Source organism: Nicotiana sylvestris, chromosome 1, assembly GCF_000393655.2.
Source record: "Nicotiana sylvestris chromosome 1, ASM39365v2, whole genome shotgun sequence".
Lineage (NCBI taxonomy): Eukaryota > Viridiplantae > Streptophyta > Magnoliopsida > Solanales > Solanaceae > Nicotiana > Nicotiana sylvestris.
The window spans coordinates 155,140,191-155,158,862 of NC_091057.1; the positions used below are offsets into that span (position 1 = coordinate 155,140,191).

The following is an 18,672-nucleotide window of genomic DNA, read 5'->3' on the forward strand; positions in this document are numbered from 1 at the left end:
CGCAATTTTGTATTTTTATTCGACGAGGCTCATCTCATTCTTACTTTTAAAATGAATTTGCAACGTTGTGGACATGCATCTCGGACCACGTCACAATCAATGTACCCGTGATTAGAGCCACATTTCGCCTCCGTTGAGATTTGGATTTGGGTCACATAAATGTGCACCCGAGTTTAAGAAGGTAAGATTTATTAAAATGCGCGCCTAAAACGATTAGCGTATTATTATTTTGGGTAAGGTCGTGGAGTTCGCTAAGCGGCCTATCCCGAGTTCTAAGTAATTAACACGTACATTTTGTGAGGGCCCCGCAATCTGTGCATTTTATTTGGCGAGACTCATCTCATTTTTATTTTAAAGGATAAACCTACAGTGACTACATTTCTTCTATTAAGTTTGTCTCTAAAATAAAAGAAAATCTCTCAATTAATTACATACTGAAAAACGTAACTTATTAGTTATTAGTTTACGGCTAATGCGAATGGAAAATTGCGATCGAGTTTGTACAAAGAAAGACTGCTTTCATTCTATATTCTATTATTTAATAATACTAGAACATGAGATTGCCATACTATAATATCAAAACAAATTAACTAGTCTTTGATTAATTTAAACTAACATTATTAGATGAAGAAGTTATACATATGCAACCCCATTACTCATTAATCAGTCAACTACATTTTTATACAAAGAAGGGAAAATTCTATTCAAACACAAATCTAAACAGGAGGAATTCAACAGGAACAAAACCTGATTAATATTTCATTTCGCTTCAGGCCGAGAGTGTACAAATGTGTACCTGGAAATGGCAGTACAAGAAGAAAAGAAGGAGGAGTCAGCAACAGTAATAACACAGCAACAGCAGGTTCAACAACACCGCAAAACCAGTAACGACCAGTAGAATAACCCAGTAACAGATTGAAAAATCAGCAATACCAAAGTGCAATCGCAGTCAAAGCAGAAGAGAGACGGATACAAGATGCAGTAGTTTACTGATTTTGAATAACACTCGAGGAAAGGCAAACGGAAATTGTTCAATTGAAAGTTCAAATCGTCTTTCTCTTTTACTCTCAAATTCTGATTTCAAAATTCAGCCAACTCTCTCAACTTTTTTCTTCTTCTAAAAGTCTCTTCCTTTCTCTTTCTCTAAGTCAAAGTCTTTCTCCTCTAAGTCTTTTTAGCTCTCAAGTCTTTTTTAAAAAAAACCCCTTAAGAATGTGTCAAATAACTCTATTTATAACAAGACTCTTGTCTTGAATCCCCAACCCAAAATATTCCCCCAATGGCATGCTATGTCCCCACTAATTAATGTTTTCTTTATTTTAAACCTTGTCCCCCATGCTTAACATAAATAATTACATTATTACCACCCCACTACATTATGTCTTGTCCCCCACTATATTAAACAATTATACCAACCCCACTCCATTACATCTTGTCCCCCATGCTTACCATAAAGAATTATTCAAAATGTTCAATTCCCAAACTACCCCTCTTACCTTATTGCAATTACCATTTTAACCATGAACGTACTGCAATTTACCAAACTACCCCATCAGTTATAACCAATTCACCTAATCAATCTCAACCAAAATATAGCCAATATGACCAATTTCTAAACAAACTCAACAACAAATCATATGAACACAGATGAATCATACGACTTCAAATTAAGGGAAATAAATTAACCATATTGGGAACCAATCCTGGTTAACTTAGACCAAAAATGGATGAGCAAGGAAACAACAATATTAACAACACAATACATGATTCAAACTAAATCAACAAATCAAAAACCAAAACATAAACTCACATTAAATCACTGGATTAAAAACGAACTTCAAACAAAGATGAACATGAATTAAATCTATTTTAAACAACAAAACATGACAGATTCAAACGATTTAACCAACGTTAACAATTTCTGAAAAAAATACATAACACATGAAACAAACTGAAGAAATAATTAATTAAACTTCAATTTGCATCTAACAAACATTAAACTAACAATTTCACATGAACAAACTGAAAAATTAACAAAACAATGAACACGAACAAAACAAATATTTACCGATTTTAGATTTGAGAATATCAAAACAAAATACGGACAAAAGTAAAACTCAAAACCCACTAACCGGATCGAAATGACGAAGAACGTGAATGAAAAACAAATCTGTCCGGAAACGATTATCGCACCAAAATAACTTGACGACGAAAACGACGACGAGCCTGACTGTTGTTGCGTCGTTGAGCCGGAGCTTGACGGACTGAGCTTGAACTTGGATTGTCGCTGATTGCTCGCTCATGGCTGGAGCTCAAAGCAATGGCAGCAAATGCTGCTCAACTGGACGGGCAGTAGCCATGGTTGTCGAGGAGGTGAAGCGGAGTGGTCGTTTGGGTTGTCCGTGGGTTCAAGGGAGATGGTGGTGGAGGGCAGTCTATGGACGAGCCTGAGCTCGCCATGGAGAAGACAAAGCAGCAAGGGGCAGCGGTGGAAGCACTAGTCATGGCAGCCATGGATGGTGGTTGACGAGCGACGGGGAGCAGCCATGGACGACGAACGCAGCAGTGATGGTTGACGCAGCAACGATGGTTGCTCGTCAATGGCGGACGTGAGGAGGAGGTTGGTTTTTTTCGGTGATTGGAGGGGTCATTTGGAGGTGAGGAAGAAGATGAAGACGTGAGGGGTCTGTTTGGAGGGTGGTTGTCGGGCAGCCATGAGAGCTAGTCTTGCAGAGGTGAAGGAGAAGAAGAAGAAGAGAGGGGGGGGGCTTTAGTGTTAGGGTTTTTGAAAAAAAATGAAAATGAAGATTAGGAAGGGTTAGGTCATTTTGGGGTTAATGGGGCGAACCGGGTCGACCCGTGTGGAGATGGACCAGGTCATGGGGAAGGTTGAATATTTTTTGGGCCTGTGGCTTGAATTTGAAGAAGAGCCCAATTCCGATTTTTTTGTATTTTTGCTCTCTTTTCTTCTTTTATTTTTCTAAAACTAAATTCTAAAAATCCTTAAATTATCATAGAGAACTAAATTATATTATGAAAGCGCAAATTAACTCCCAATAACAATTAACACACAATTAAGTAATAATTAAGCATAAAATTGTATATTTGGACATTAAATGCTAAAAATGCAAAAGATGCCTATTTTTGTAATTTTTAATTTTTGTAAAACAAACTTAATTACTAGCAATTGTAGAATTAAATCCTACATGCAAAAATGCGACATATTTTTGTATTTTTATTAATTTAACAAATAAACATGCACAAACAAATACAAATAATTATCCAAAAATGTCGCAAAAACTCTCAAAATTGCACACCAAGGAAAATCATTTTATTTTGAATTGGGAGTAATTCTTTCATATAGGGCAAAAATCACGTGCTTACAGTCTCTCCTAACTGCCTCAAGATGTTCCTCTCCTATTGATGAGATGAACCTCGATGCATGCTCCCAATGGCCCTAAACATTGAGAGGTATCTCTAACGTAAAGTCCCTCCTTGAGACAAAACATCTCGAGGTTAGCTCATCGGACGCCGGCGATGTACCACCGACCGAGCGGGAAGCAGAGGCGGAACTCTCCTCTTCTTGGTGAATGGATTTGGGCGTAGCAACCATAACTATGGTGAAACAAGAGAAGGGAAATGAAAATTTAGGTGAAAGCTTTGAATTAAAATGGTGAAAACGTGAGGGAGGAGAGCTCTATAAAATGATAGTTGCTTAAAAGTAGCGGAATCCTCAAATAAGAAGAAAGAAAATACATATATAGAGCAAGCGGCGACTGTTCGCCTATTCTGAAGACCATTTAATTATGTCCATGCCAATGCCATTTTTTGGAAGTGTACCGGTGAGACCACACCGGTCACTTCGCGGTCATGTCATGTGAATGACACTGTCATACAACGCTCGAGAGCTATCGAGATCCCCACATCGATCTAGATTCGAGATAGATCCTCGAGATGGTGCCCGATCTCGAGGATCTCTATTATTACAAGTATGGACTCTAAAAGAGCTATCAATCTAGCCTCGATATGGTGCCTGATCTCGAGGATCTCGGTTACTCCAAGTATGGGTTCCAAAGAGCCGACATCAAAATTCAAAGATTAACTTTGCATAAGCACTGAAAAATAAAATTTGAAGACTTGAAGCAAAGGAATCTTTTTGCATTCCCAAAAATACATTTACAAAGGTGTCTTTACAAATCCCCCCTCCCCCCCAGGAATCCAATACGAAAAGAAAGAAAGGAGAAGCATAGATGACAATGCGAGTCTATTCTTTACCCTCACTACTGTCTGAATCACTTCCGGAACCCTCATCCGAAGTAGTTGAAGGTGCTAATTCTTCCTCCAAGGCTCTGGCTTTCTCAATATCAGCAGAGAGATCGACATCTTTGGTGTTTGCTTCCTCGAAGGCCTGCCTCCTAGCTTGCAAACGAGCATGAGCAACGGCCCGAGCCAGCTTCTGCTCGTCTTTCTCGGATATCTCTCTAGCTCGATCGTTTACGGTAGTGACATCTCTCTTGTATGAGGACGCATGTTCATCAGCCTCAGACTTGGCCACAGATAATGCAGTGGCCTCCTTCTGAGCATTTCAAAGAAGATCCTGGGTCGAGGCCAACTCTCCCCGCAAAAGGTCATTCTCCGAGGTCACGGCCTCATTCGGCCTCTTCAGCTTGTGAATCTCTGTATCTTTGGCTACAAACTCTTCCTGAAGTTGCCCCACCAGGGCAACCTTTTGCCCAATCTGCAAAGGCGAATCAAAATAGTGAGCATCAAGTTATAAGAATAAAAAGATGAACTCATAGATGTCGTGTTACCTGCTCAGCAAAGCTAGTCCATTCCTGGTGCATTCCCTCTAGACTTGCCCGAAGCTCACTCAACTCCTCTTCCTTTCGGGCAAAGGAAGCCTTCAACTCATTTAGCTCTGAGGTGAGCTTCTCGAACTCCTCCCTACGGCATGAAAGCTCATCTTGAAGCTTACAAAAGGCGTGGTCATACAATTTCTTGACATACAACAAAGTAGAGAAGTTAGAAAGGCAAGGGTAAAAATTTGAAGCGCAAATGGTATGTCAAGAATATCACCTATTTTTGAAGCCTCCTACAGAGCGACGGGGGAGTCGAGATCTGCGTCCTCGTTGACACCAACGAAGTAGTCCTTGAATATATCATCCTCTCCTTGAAAGGTCCCCACATCGACAACGCCCCTATTCTGGTCATCCCTTATTTCCCCCGGAGAAAATGAAGGTCCCGATTCAAAACTGCCCACGGTATTAATTCCTATAGGGATTTCTTCTCGACCCAAAAAATTTCGGATTCAGGCCCTCCGAAATCGCCAACCGAGGATTTGCCGGCACAGACTGTACCATATCCAACTCGAAGCTTGCGGACTACACCCAAACCCTCTTTGAGGGTCTCCTCAGCACGAATTTGGTCCACATCGGCCACCCCCGGCTCAGCGGCCTTCCGCCCAACAGCTTGTGGAGAATCAGCGCTCCGTCTTACCCCTTGTACCAAAGGGTGATCGCCATAATCATCATCTTCATCTTCGGTACGAAGACTTGCTGCAGCAGTCAAGGTCAAGACCGTGGCGTCGGTCTGAGGCATGCGGACCTTGGGTTTCTTTGATTTTGGATACTCGATCGATGTCGCCTTCTTCCTCTTTTTACCCTTTTCGGGTTTCGAGGCTTCTTCTTCAAAAGGAGGAGGCGGTCTCATCGACACGCTTTCCCGAGGCCTGCACATGCATGATGTATTAAACTTACCGCCACAAAGAATACTCATAAGAAACTTGGTAATGACAACAACGAAAGCATACTGTGGTTCTTGGCCTGCCACCGTGTTTTGGCCAAATCACCCCAAGCACGCTCGCTATATGAAAAAGCAGAGTCTAATAGTTTGATCCATCCCGGAAGGTTCTAAACCACGCCGGGGAACTAAACGGTGGATACATAATCAAAAGAAGATCATTTCAGAAGAAGAAGAATGGGTAATAAAATGTGCTCGATCAAGGGACACTTACGCTTCATGTTCCATTCCTCCGGGAATGGCATCCTATCAGCAGGGATGATGTTTGAAGTTCTTACTCTAATAAACCAGCTCATCCATCCCCGGTCTTTGTCCTCGTCGATGCTCGCAAAGAATGTCTTGGCAGATCGTGGTGAAGCTTGATTAAACCCCCTCGGAAGAGGGGGGCTGTACAATCTGATCAAGTGGTCGAGGGTGAAGGTCATTCCCTCGATCCGGTTGGAGAAATATCTGAGCATGTAAACAATCCTACAGAAAGAAGGATAGATCTGACCGAGTGTCACTCGGTATTGATGACAAAAGTCAAGAATCACCGGATCTATCGGTGGGGAAGAAGAATCTACAAGGCCTAGAGTGAAGAGGTATGTGTATACGCTGAGGAAGCTAGCTTTGTGTGCTACTATGCTTAACTCAGATTTGGGGATCTCTACTTGCACTGCCTCCCCCCATCAGCAGTCTATCTTTACTCTTTTTGTGTCGGTCACCACACTGATGTACCGAGACATGGGCTCGCATCGGCCCGGTGTAGAAGGTGGGTTTTCAATGGTAAAATTGGAGACCGTATTGAAGTGGCCAGGGATACATTGCTCAATACTTGGAGGTATTTTTGATTTGCCCTTGGACGGGTGTGATGAAGAAGTGGTGCCCTCTTTCTGGGGTACCGTTTTGGAGGTTTTAGCCATAACTATAACAAAGTTTCTAAGAAAGAAAATGAAGAGGCAAGCACGGAGAGGAGATGAATGCAGAAGATGGTAAACTTAGCTCTGAAAACTTGAAGATATTGCAAAAGTATGAATGAAAAATAATTGAGGTATTTATAGAAGCCGTTTGGGCAACGTTTGAGAAGCGGAAGAGTCGAACCAATAACGATTCGTGGGCTTCTGGATAATCGTGATGACAGCGACCTCTGAGCGGCCTTTGAGTCATGTCATTTAATGCTCTGACGGGCTGACGTCATGATGGAAGTATCGAAGAGGCAAGAATTCAAGACCGTTTCTTATCATTTTTACTCTAAGAAACGCGGGGACTATCTATATACGGCTAAAATCGTAGAGTCTAATTTTATGATCATTATGACACTCCATAGCCCGTTTCCAGAAGGCTCGAAGCACAGCTCGAGCGTTCCCTATGTTCGACCTCGGGGCAGTGCAAATAGGTGGCTATGATGGACAAGCGGAAAATTCCCAAGGCACGCGATTAAAGCTGATCAGATCTACAAGAATAGTACAAGTCCGTACATTGGCATTAAATGATTGTACCAGCCGCATATCTTTGTAATAAATGCCCCATGTACTATATTGAGATTCCACCTTCTATATAAAGGGACCTTTATCATTTTGTAACACACATTATATTTAATACAAGAACAAGAGCATTCAACTAAAACATATTCTACTGTCGCTCCTTTGATCTTATTACTTACATTCATTGTGTTTTATTGATTGTTCTTCATTTATTACTCATCATTGATCATAAAGAACAATCATCACAGTCCTTAGAACTGTTAGTTCTTCAGCAACCATCCCCAGTCTGATACTTCAGCCCGACTTCGAGGCCCAGCATAGGCCAGCTCGAGACCCTGATTCACGGCCATTCGATCTGCATAACATACTGTCCTCAAGCTCTTATCTCATTTTCCTAACTCACACTTAGCATCTATCGCTTAACAACTAGCATTAAAATAAATTACGTATTTTTAGAACCACAAAATTAAATTTAATTATAATTACTATTTTCAAGGTAAACAAATAACGTAAATATAAATTGTTTAGAATTAGAACTCCTAGTCCTAGATTCCTCATCATTGAAATCTCCTAACATGATAACAAGCTTCAAAGAGAACATGAACTTGTCATCTTGTTGTACATAAAAGTACTACAAAATCAAATTTTTGCAATTGAAACTATTATTTTGATCACAACTAAAATGAAAAATAGTACGAATTAGAGGTAGTAGTTCATTTTTTCAAAAAAGGTGTTTTTTTAAAATTAGAAATTCATTAAATTTACACTTATATGTGCCCTAGTGTATATTCCCTCTGTTAAAAAAAATAAACTTATTACTTTTTGGGGGAGCCAAACAAGATTTTCTCTGGCCATATTTTTTTGCAAATAGTTTTGAAATATTATAAATTATTAACTATCGTGGCTTATAATACTTTTTATATAATTTTTAAATATATAAATTTTATTTAAAAAATTTAACAAGAATTTATGTCTAAATTCACAATGAAAATTAGTCAATTTGGCCCTCGTACTCTGAAAAGATTCAAACAAATTGAAATGAAGGGAGTATATTTCTAAACCGGCGGAAAAGATTCTTATAAACAACAAATCTAATATGTCGAAAATGAAGCTAAGATGACAAACTAACCTCTATTTTTGTCTGACTTTGAGCTTGTATAGATAGAAGAAGGTAAGATTCTAGAGAGATGATGTAAAATGGGGGAAACTTCTGTATCGTTTTCCATTAGCTAAGCTGAGGGCTTATACACGTATAAGGAAAAGAAAAATAAGAAAGTGTGACAGATGTATGGCAACTAATTACCGTATTATCCTTGTAACTAATTCAACTCCTTACTCCTAACCACCTAAGCTAACCAACTGACTAACTAACTCAATTACAACACAAACAAATAAATACAATACAATAGTATACTGCAACTCTATAAGCTCAATACTCCCCCCCTCCCCCAAGTTGGAGGTGAGGAACTCACTACCAACTTTCTAAGGAGATTTGAATGTTTGATCCCCATGAGAGCCTTTGTTAAAATGCCAGCTAGCTGATCATAAGTAGAAATATGATGAAGTGTAATCAGACCATCATGCAACTTGTCTCTCACAAAGTGTCAATCTACTTCTGTATGCTTTGTCCTCTCATGGAATACATGATTCCTAGCAATGTGTACAACTGCTTGGCTATCACAAAAAATTGAAATAGGATCAGTACATAGAACTATTAGTTCTTTTAACAATCTCTGAACCCATACAAATTCTCTAACCACCTTTCTCAATGATATGTACTCTGCTTCTACAGAAGACAATGAGACAGTAGTCTGCTTCTTTGATTTCAAGCTAATGGGACTGCCTCCAAGGAGTACAAGATACCTACTTATAGATCTCATTGAATCAGGGTATGCTGCCTAATCTGAGTCATAATAAGCTGTGACTTTGTAAGAAGGATTATTAAACAGAAAGATGCCTAGAGTAGGATCATTCTTCAGGTGCCTAAGTACATGTACAACAAACTTAAGGTGGGGCTCATTCTTCAGGTACCTAAGTACATGTATAACAACCTTAAGGTGGGGCTCTCTTGGTGCTTGCATAATTAGCTTAAGTATTGTACACTGTATGCAATATCCAACCTTGTGTTTGTAAGGAAGTTGAGCTTCCCAACTAGTTTTCTATATTAAGATGGATCAGAAAGCAACGTACCTTCTTTAGCTTTTAGTTTAGTTGATGAATCTAGAGAAGATGAAACAACAGAATACCCCAGACAATCATACTCTTTTAATAGGTCAGTGGTAAACTTCCTTTGGGAGATCAACACTACATCATCCTTATAGAGCATCTCTGGCCCAAAGAAGTAGTGTAACTTGTCTAAGTCTTTTATTCTGAACTGATTATGCAAGTAAGTCTTCAATGCTTTAATTTTCTCAAGGTCAGTTCCAGTGAGTATCACATCATCAACATATAGAGCTACAAAGACTGATGAATCACCCTACTTTTTATAAAATAAGGAGTAATCATTGGTTGATTATCTGAAACCTCTAGAATACAATGACTCTGTCAGCTTATCATACTACTGTCTACTGGCTCGTTTGAGGCCACACAAAGACTTCCTTAATCTTCACACAAGTTGTGTGTTCTCTACCATTATGCCCTGTAGGATTTTCATGTACACTTCTTCATGTAGGTCCCCATAGAGGAATGTATTGTTCACATCTAGCTGATAAAGATCCCATACTCTCTTTAGTGTAGTGATGATCAGGGCCCTAACAGTGGTCATCTTCACCACTGGAGAAATTTTTTTTGTATAGTCAATCCCAGCTTCTTGTGTATATCCTTTTACCACAAGTCTTGCTTTGTACCTTTCCACACTTCTATCTGCTTTGTGCTTTATTTTGTATATCCACTTGCACCCTATGACTTTCTTTCCTACAGGCAACTTAACTATATCCCAAGTATAGTTAGCATATAAAGCTTCAAATTCTTGTGTTATTGCTACTTGCCAGGAAGGATTCAAAGTTGCTTCCTCGTAAGAGTATGTTTCACACTCATGTGAAATGTTCTTAAGTTGCTGGCTGTCATGGCTTAGTGTATTGAAGGGCACAGAATAGTTATTAAAGAAAACATAGTAAGTGAAGTAGAGGCTTATTGTTGTTCAAGGTTTATATTGTTGCTTAAGTGATTGTCTGGTTGTAGATTAGGTAGTGTATAGACATAGTCCTTGAGGTGTGAAAGGGTGCTGAGTGTCCTGCCTGATCTTCTATATTGTGCGATATTTGGTCGATTAACATTAAGTTCTATGTTGTGTGGTACTTGGTTGAAGGATGTTGTGTGGAACTCTGAATGGCATTTAGGTAAAACATTTGGATTTGAATCTGGGTTGATATGTGAAATATGGTTTGGTGTGCTTGTAGGGATTGGCAATGAACTTGTGTCTGGTGAGTGTGTGCCTTCAAATATAGGACTATCAGTGACAGAAGTTGATGCATCTCTATTATGATTACAATGATTATCAGGTGTGATCACTGCAGGATTGTGATATGGAGAATTCTGGCTTATCATATGTAATACAGAAGGAAATGAAAAATGTTCGGGTGAAATGGAAAAAGAGAAAACATCTTCATGAAACACAACATCTCTAGACACATGTAACCTCTTTGTGGCTAAATCAAGGACCTTATATCTTTTTGTCCCAAAAGGGTATCCTACAAATACATGAGGAGTGGCTCTAGGATCAAATTTGTCTTTGTGAGTTTTGAGTGTGGTGGTGTAGCACAAGCAACCATGAATTCTAAGGTGTGAATAAGTTGGTTTTCTGTTGTAAAGGAGCTCAAAGGGGCATTTATTGTTGAGAATTGAATAGGGCAGTCTATTTATCAAGTATGTAGCAGTTCGTATACACTCTCCCCAGTATCTCATTGGCAATTTGGACTGATAAAGTAAGGTTCTAGCTGTTTCTAGTAGGTATGTGTTTTATTTCAACCACACTATTTTGTTGTGGTGTGTATGGACAACTTTTCTGGTGGATTATGCCTTTTTCTTGAAAGAACATCATAGCTTCATTATTTATAAACTCCAACCCATTATCTGGCCTAACAGTCTTGACTGAGGTACTAAAATGATTTTCAATCATAGAAACAAGAGCCTTGATGGCTTGAAAAGTGCTACTTTTGCTACTTAAAAGGTGTGTCCAGGTTGATCTACTAAATTCATCAACCATGGTGAGAAAATATTTGTAATTGTCATGTGTGGCTATGTGATAGGAACCCCATAAATCTAGGTATAAAAGTTCAAATATTTTGGTGGCGGATGAAGTTCTTTGGGCAAAAGGCAACCTTGTCTGCCCTGCCATAGGGCAGACAGGGCAAGTGAATGGCTGTTTGAGGGAAAAGTTAATAGTTATAGTGGAAAGGCTTCTCATTTTCACAAAGGGTACATGGCCTAGCCTGTTATGCAATAGATGCTCAACACTCTCTTTATGAGATGCAGAAAACAACAGAAGAGAATTCACATTAAAGGAAGAGTCAATTTTATTGCTTGCGTGAAGAATATTTACATTGTTATGTGAATGTGATGACCTATTTACATTTAACAAGGATTGTAAAGGTAGATTGTGACTATTTCCTGTATTTACAATATCAGTCAATGTAGGAAAACAAGAATGAGAACAAAGATTAATAGGAACAGAAATTGAACCAGACTCTGAACAACTAGGACATTTATGGCAAAGGAAGCACAAGCCACTCCTTGCCTTACTCTTCAATGAAGGGGCCTGCATCATACAAGGTACTTACTGAAGTTAACTATGCAGTTGAAGTAATCTGTCAAGGAATGAACATATATGAGGGTGTATTTGAAAGTAGGCACATACAACACTTTGACTAAGGTTAACATTGGATAAAGAAATGCATCTCCAATTTCTGTCACTTTCACCCTATATCTGTTAGGTAAAGTAACTAGGAAAGGGTAGGATAGAGTTCTAATATTCTTTAAAAATCATTTTCTATATGTTATATGATTTGAAGCTCTACTATCTAATATTCACAAGTCAACAACTAATTTAGAACATCTATACACATTTGTTTCAGCAATCTCTTTATAAGTAGAACAAGTTAGAATATTTGCCAAGTTTGCAGCTCCATAAGTCATGTTGCTTTCTCCTGTGTTTCTTCCTAGGAATTTCTCCAATAAGCTGAGTAATTGGTTGTACTACTCCTTTGTGAGGCTCTGAAGTCCTTTATTTTGATTTCCATCTTCCATCTCCTCACAATCTGCATGAACATTTGCAGCAGATGCTACATTTCTCCCTTTTGTGAACTTGTAGTATTGTGGAAAACCATGAATTCTATAACAGTTGTCCCTGGTGTGTCCTGGGTTTTTGGAATAGTCACAAAACATTCTAGACTTGTCAGGTGGATAGTTTGACTTATTTGAATTGTATGAGTTAGGTCCAATACAACTTCCCCTCTGATTGTAGTTGGTTCTGAATTTGGTATTGCCATGTCCATTTGCACTCAATGAAGTGGATTCCATGACCAATCTGTTGTTTGGTCAGACTTTTCTCTTTTTTTCTTTTTGGATAAGGATAGAAAAATCCTGTGCTATGCTGGGCAACAGATTCATCATCAATAACTCTCACAACTGTATAAACCTCATTTAAGCCCATTAAGAACTGAATTAGTCTTCGATCCTGCTCAGCTTTATGCATGTTTACCTTTGCACCACAAGTATATTTGCAATTGCACTGTGCATATGCAATCAAGGTGTTCAATTCCTCCCAAAGTCGTTTCATTTTCGTGTAATACCCTGTGATGTCCAAAGCCCCTTTAAGATCACTAATCTCTTTTTGCAGGTGATAAAGCTTCGCTCCATTAGTCTGATCATATCTGTCTTCCAACTCATGCTATAATTTCTTAGCGTCATTGATATATTGTAGACTATCCGCTAGATCCTTTGAGAGTGAATTCAGAATTCACGATGTGACCATATCATCGCAATGAGCCCACTGATCATAAGTTGCTTCATCAGTGTTAGGTTTATTACACTTTCTCGTAATAAAACCGACTTTGTTCTTCACTAAAAAGTTATAAGAACTCCTCTCCTCCGGGATTTGTAGCTGGTTCCGTAAAAAACAACAGGAACTAGCGTCGTTCCGGCACTCTTCGACGGGTGCATGTATACTGGGTTAGTCGAATCCAAATTACTAGTTGTACCTTGAGTTTCCTTATTTACAGCCATCGATTGAAGTAGGTTCTTAGAAGATTAGAGTAATTGATCTCTCAATTTGAATAAAGCAGATGAAAATTTCAGAAATCTTTACGTCAAAGTGTGAACTTGTAATTTTCGATTTTGTGATATGAAAAGAGAAATTGATGAAATTGAAGAAAGTTTATGTTTAGAAATTAGAGCTGGGCTCTGATACCATGTCGAAAATGAAGCTAAGATATTGTTGTCTGACCTTGAGCTCATATAGAGATAAGAAAGGAAGATTCTAGAGAGATGATGTAAAATGGGGGAAATTTATGTATCTCTTTCCATTAGCTAAGCTAAGTACTTATACACGTATAAGGAAAAGAAAAATGAGAAAGTGTGACAACTAATTACCAGACTACCCTTGTAACTAATTCAACTCCTTACTTCTAACCACCTAAGCTAACCAACTGACTACAAGCAAACAATAATAACATATCGAGTACTATCCCACACCGTGGAGTTTGGGGAAGGTAGTGTGTACGCAAACCTTACTCCTACCTTGTGAGGATAGAGAGATTGTTTCCAATAGACCCTCGGCTCAGGAAAGAACCAACTGACTAACTAACTCAATTACAACACAAACAAATAAATACAATACAATAATATACCACGACTCTATAATCTCAATATAATATAAATGTGATAATAACAACTAAATTAATCTTAATTAATTTGTATATTTGTCCCACACTAACATAACATTGAATTTTACCAACAAATGAAAAGTGCAGTCCCAATTTAAAATGAATAGAAAAAACTCTAAGAAAATAAACCTATGGAAGAAATGTTTAAGACTATACAAAAAGTAGATATTGAAGATAGGGAATGGTCCAATGAGAAAGCAGTGAGGTTCCACGTATCACACACTACAATCAAATTCTATTGCCTGAGAAAATATAGTGGATAACCAGAGGTAGGAGAAGCACATAAAATTCCCAGAAGAAAATATACTACTTTTTGGGGATATCAAGAAACCAAAAAGGAGATTTGAGATAGACAAGAAAGAGAGGCCCAAGTTAAGCATACACAGCCAGCCCCAAGAATCTAAGCATCGGCCAAATGGCAGCAGCAGCTTCTACTTCAATGGCAGCTACTGCCGTCTTTGCTTCTCGTTTCCCACTTTCCTCCACCACCAAAGCCGCCCCTGCTCGCTGCTCCGCCTTGCCTTACCTTCCATCCCGCCTTTCTGCTACTGCCTTCTCATCTTCTCTCAAGTTTGTTGGTACCCGCTCTTTCTCCTCTTCTTCTTCTTCTTATTAGCTTTTGTGTTTCCTCGTTATAATGTCTCTTAGTTGTAATTTCACTTCCAAGAATTGATTAGAGCATTAATGAAGACAACCCATTGAGATTGAGGTCACACTTAGAAGGCAATTCCTTAAACTCCATTGTCTGAGAGTAAATTCAAGTTAATGTACAACATGTAATTAGGAAAAAAGGAATCCAATTCAATAAAATTAAACATATGGTGCTTCGTGTTAATATTTTTCTAAAAAGATCCTTTCTTTTCATTGTGTAAATCTTCAAGTTGCTATGCTGATAAAGTTTTGTTGAGTTCAGATTCCTTTGATTTAAAAAGTGCTAAATTGTTAACCAATTTTAGTCTTCTGTATGTTTGTCGAGCAATTTGAAGCGAGCTCACACATGATACTTAAACACTGATTTGAAGGCAATTCTTTAACTCTATTTCCCAGACCCAACCATATTCAATGAAATCAATAAAATTTGTATATGGAGTCCTTTGTTTGTACATAGAGTGCTTTGTTTGGACATGGAGTGCTTTGTTTTATTAGTATCCTAGAAATGTCTGTTTCTTTTCCCTTCTCTCTAACTAGGATTGATCATTTGTACTGTAGTCCTTCCAGTTGCTATACTAAGAAAATTGTGCTGGCGAACGACTCCTATATTTAAAATGGTGCTATCTTGTCACTAAACTTCACTCTTGTGTGTTTAAAAAACAATGTAAAGTGATTGTCTAGACGGTTGTATGACAAAATTGCTTCTATACTGGTGATGAATTGAGTAGAAGCTTACTTCAATTGTTCTTTAGAAGCAATTTCTGCCAAGATGTCTTAACCTTTGCTAGGATGTTAATGTTTTGCTCTTTCCATTTGTGATGAGCTCATCTACCTACACAATCATGACATAGGAGCCTCCTTGTGTACCCCCGTGCTACTTGAGTTAGGTCTTGGCTCCTTTGGTTAACTGAATTATTTTCAACCAGCCCAATTTCAACAAGTTATAGTGTTGATTCTTCTGTCATAAGAAAGCATTTGGCGCCACCTTAAAGGTCCTTACAGTAAGGGAACGCGAAATTATCCCAAAGGAATGACATTTCTTGAGGCAGGCGTAGGAGTAACAAATCGGAGATCTGAGGTCTTAATAACAGCTACATTACTCAGTGTCGGTTCATCTTCTCAAATATTGGTGGGCAAGTTGACCGGATACGTGTGCTTGTGGCCTGTACTAGACTGCATTGTGGATTAGTGATTAGTCTTGGTGCAACAAGCTAGTCCAGACACAACCATCACTTATGTTTTAAAGAAAAGGAAAAATGATATCTTCAATTTGCAATCAACTTGAATTTAGCTAAGTATTTTAGATTTTGTTCCACATTCAGTGGAATCATGAATATTACTTTTTGATAACTTCTGTGGGACCTATATCTACTATCTTTTACCTGTTTTTTTTTTTTTTTTTTTGGTTGGTGTAGTAGACTAATTTAACCTACTTTCGATTAAATTTATGTGTATTGTTACTTTCCATTGGTTTCAGAGGTTCAAATTTTTGTCATCCTTCTTTGCAACAGACGAGGGACTCTGTGATTTATCTACAAGAATTGTCACACTCTGATGTGGAAGTTAACCCTATATGCTCTGTAGAATGACTTCTCAATTGGATGTCTTAAAAAAGAGCGAAATGGAAAAGCATCATCTTTACTTTAACACAATATTTTCACATTTCCTAATGAGTAATGATAAAGTATCTCATGGGCATTATCATGCTATCTCCAAGAACAAGGAAGTCCCTGCCCAAAAGCTGGAACTCTATTCTTCCATGCAGTCACAAGAATTTGGTGCAGAAAAGGTCTAGATCTCAGATGAAAGTGATATGTTTTTTGCTGATTTTGGATATAGTTGCTTAAGTTAAACCTGACATAAAGTAATAAGCAATTAAGCATCGCCTATTAAGTGTGCTGTTTGCTATATACTGAAGTTCAATACTTATTTCTGTTGCTGTGCTCATCATCTTATGTTGATATTCTTACCAGAGCCCAAGAGGGCTTTGCTACTCCAGGTCAAAGCCTCTTCATCAGAGGAATCCGGTGCTGTTGATACCAGTGAATTGTTGACAGATCTAAAAGAAAAGGTAAACTGGAAATTTGCTAGCTGTGATTTTCTCTATTGCTCTCACTTTAGTCATTAGCTATACACACTCTCTCTTGGCTGCAATATTAGCTTTAAGGTTATTCAGAATACATAACATTGTTATGTACATAGTCCAATCTCTGAGACTGTAAGTTGCTTATTCCTGTAAAAATATTGTAGAGCAAAACCTGTCATATTGGTATGTTTGCTTTTATTATATCGTTTTTTTCTGTGTTATAAATGTGATTTATTTAGGTGCTAACACTGAGATTTTTTTGGTAAATGGCTTACAGTGGGATGCTGTTGAAAACAAGTCTACAGTTATAGTTTATGGAGGTGGGGCAATTGTTGCTGTTTGGCTGTCTTCAATTGTTGTTGGTGCTATCAACTCAGTTCCTTTGGTAGGTTGATTAATGTGATAAGATAATCATCTTGCTCTCTGAACTGCTTTAAGCTTTGTTATGGGTCTTCTTCCCACTATGTTTAATTTCTGTCCGACAAAGTGAGATTTACAGATTTTCTGGTTTCAATCAACTATCCAAATCAGTTAATCTTTCTTCCTCTTTCTGCAGCTCCCGAAAATAATGGAGCTGGTGGGCCTTGGATACACTGGGTGGTTTGTCTACCGCTATCTTCTATTCAAGGTAAGATTTTCAGACTGTGTAGCTACTCACATCATCTTTTAAGCGGTGAACGCAGCCACCAAACAAGCAGTAGAGAGCCTACTCTCTCTCTCTCTCTCTCTCTCTCTCTCTACATGCCATTAACCTTCCTCCAAGGGGGTGGGTGTTATTATCCATTCGTCCTGTGACCTTAGAGGTTGTCTGTCAATTAACTTCAACAAATTTATAGCCTGAGTTTTCAAGGTGGTCTGTTGTTTACCTTGTTTTCTTTTGCATACTTAGATTATGCTGAACTGACAAAACAAAGGTTTTGATTTGAGTCAGTTTCTATGTCTTTCCTACATTATATCCCCCACAGTAACACTTCCTTCTACACCATCAAACAGAGATACTTCCTTTAAAGTTGTCATGCGCTGTCTGGCTCAATATTATCCATGTTCAGTTCAATTGTCTGAGAAATCTGCTTTTAGCATCAATTTTCCAACTGTCATTTACGGATTTTACCTTTGGGTCCGTAATGCATCTTTTACCACGACCTGAAGCATCTTCTTGTTGTTGTTGTTGTTGTCCGTAATGCATCTTTTACCACGACCTGAAGCATAGTGTAGCAAGTCCTGTGCGAATAAGTCTACATATAAAATATACTCAACTAATATAGGTGCTCTCTTGAGTATATTTACTAGTGATTTGAATTTGTTTTTCTTGCTGACAGTCAAGTAGAAAAGAATTGGCAGAAGACATTGAGCAATTGAAGAAGAAGATTGCAGGAACTGAATAAATGCACACAAATGGCAATGCCAGTTCAGACTGTTAATTTTCTGTATGAGAGGCATCTGCTTGTGTGAAGTAGAGTAGATTTTGATGTAATTTTCTTCTATGCTGAGCAAATCTTCAAATAAAATTATGTATTTACCTTACAGTTCATTGTGCTTATAAATTATATAGTATCCACTTTGTTTCTATGAATGCATTTTTTGCTGCACCAAATTGTTTTGTTGGTCAAGTTCTATCCCTTTTTGTGCTCTTACTAGTGATCAACGGGGCAATGCAACTAGGACAATATCCCAGTCAAATAAGATAAAAAACCAGCTTTTTATCCTATTTAATTATAATTCGCTATGCTATTATTAGCTAAAGTAAACCAGTGGAAAGAGATGAAGTATAATTAGTTGTATGTATTTGTCT

At 38.2% G+C, this 18,672-nt stretch overlaps 1 protein-coding gene across 1 annotated transcript; it reads left to right on the forward strand.

Moving 5' to 3' along the window:
- The first annotated feature begins 14,320 nt into the window (after positions 1-14,320).
- LOC104222951 (protein CURVATURE THYLAKOID 1A, chloroplastic) lies at positions 14,321-18,474 on the forward strand. The gene is made up of 5 exons (XM_009774285.2): positions 14,321-14,721; positions 16,768-16,865; positions 17,158-17,265; positions 17,437-17,508; positions 18,200-18,474. The coding sequence occupies exons 1-5, from the start codon at positions 14,559-14,561 to the stop codon at positions 18,263-18,265; spliced, it is 507 nt and encodes a 168-aa protein (XP_009772587.1). The 5' UTR covers positions 14,321-14,558; the 3' UTR covers positions 18,266-18,474.
- Positions 18,475-18,672: the final 198 nt, after the last annotated feature.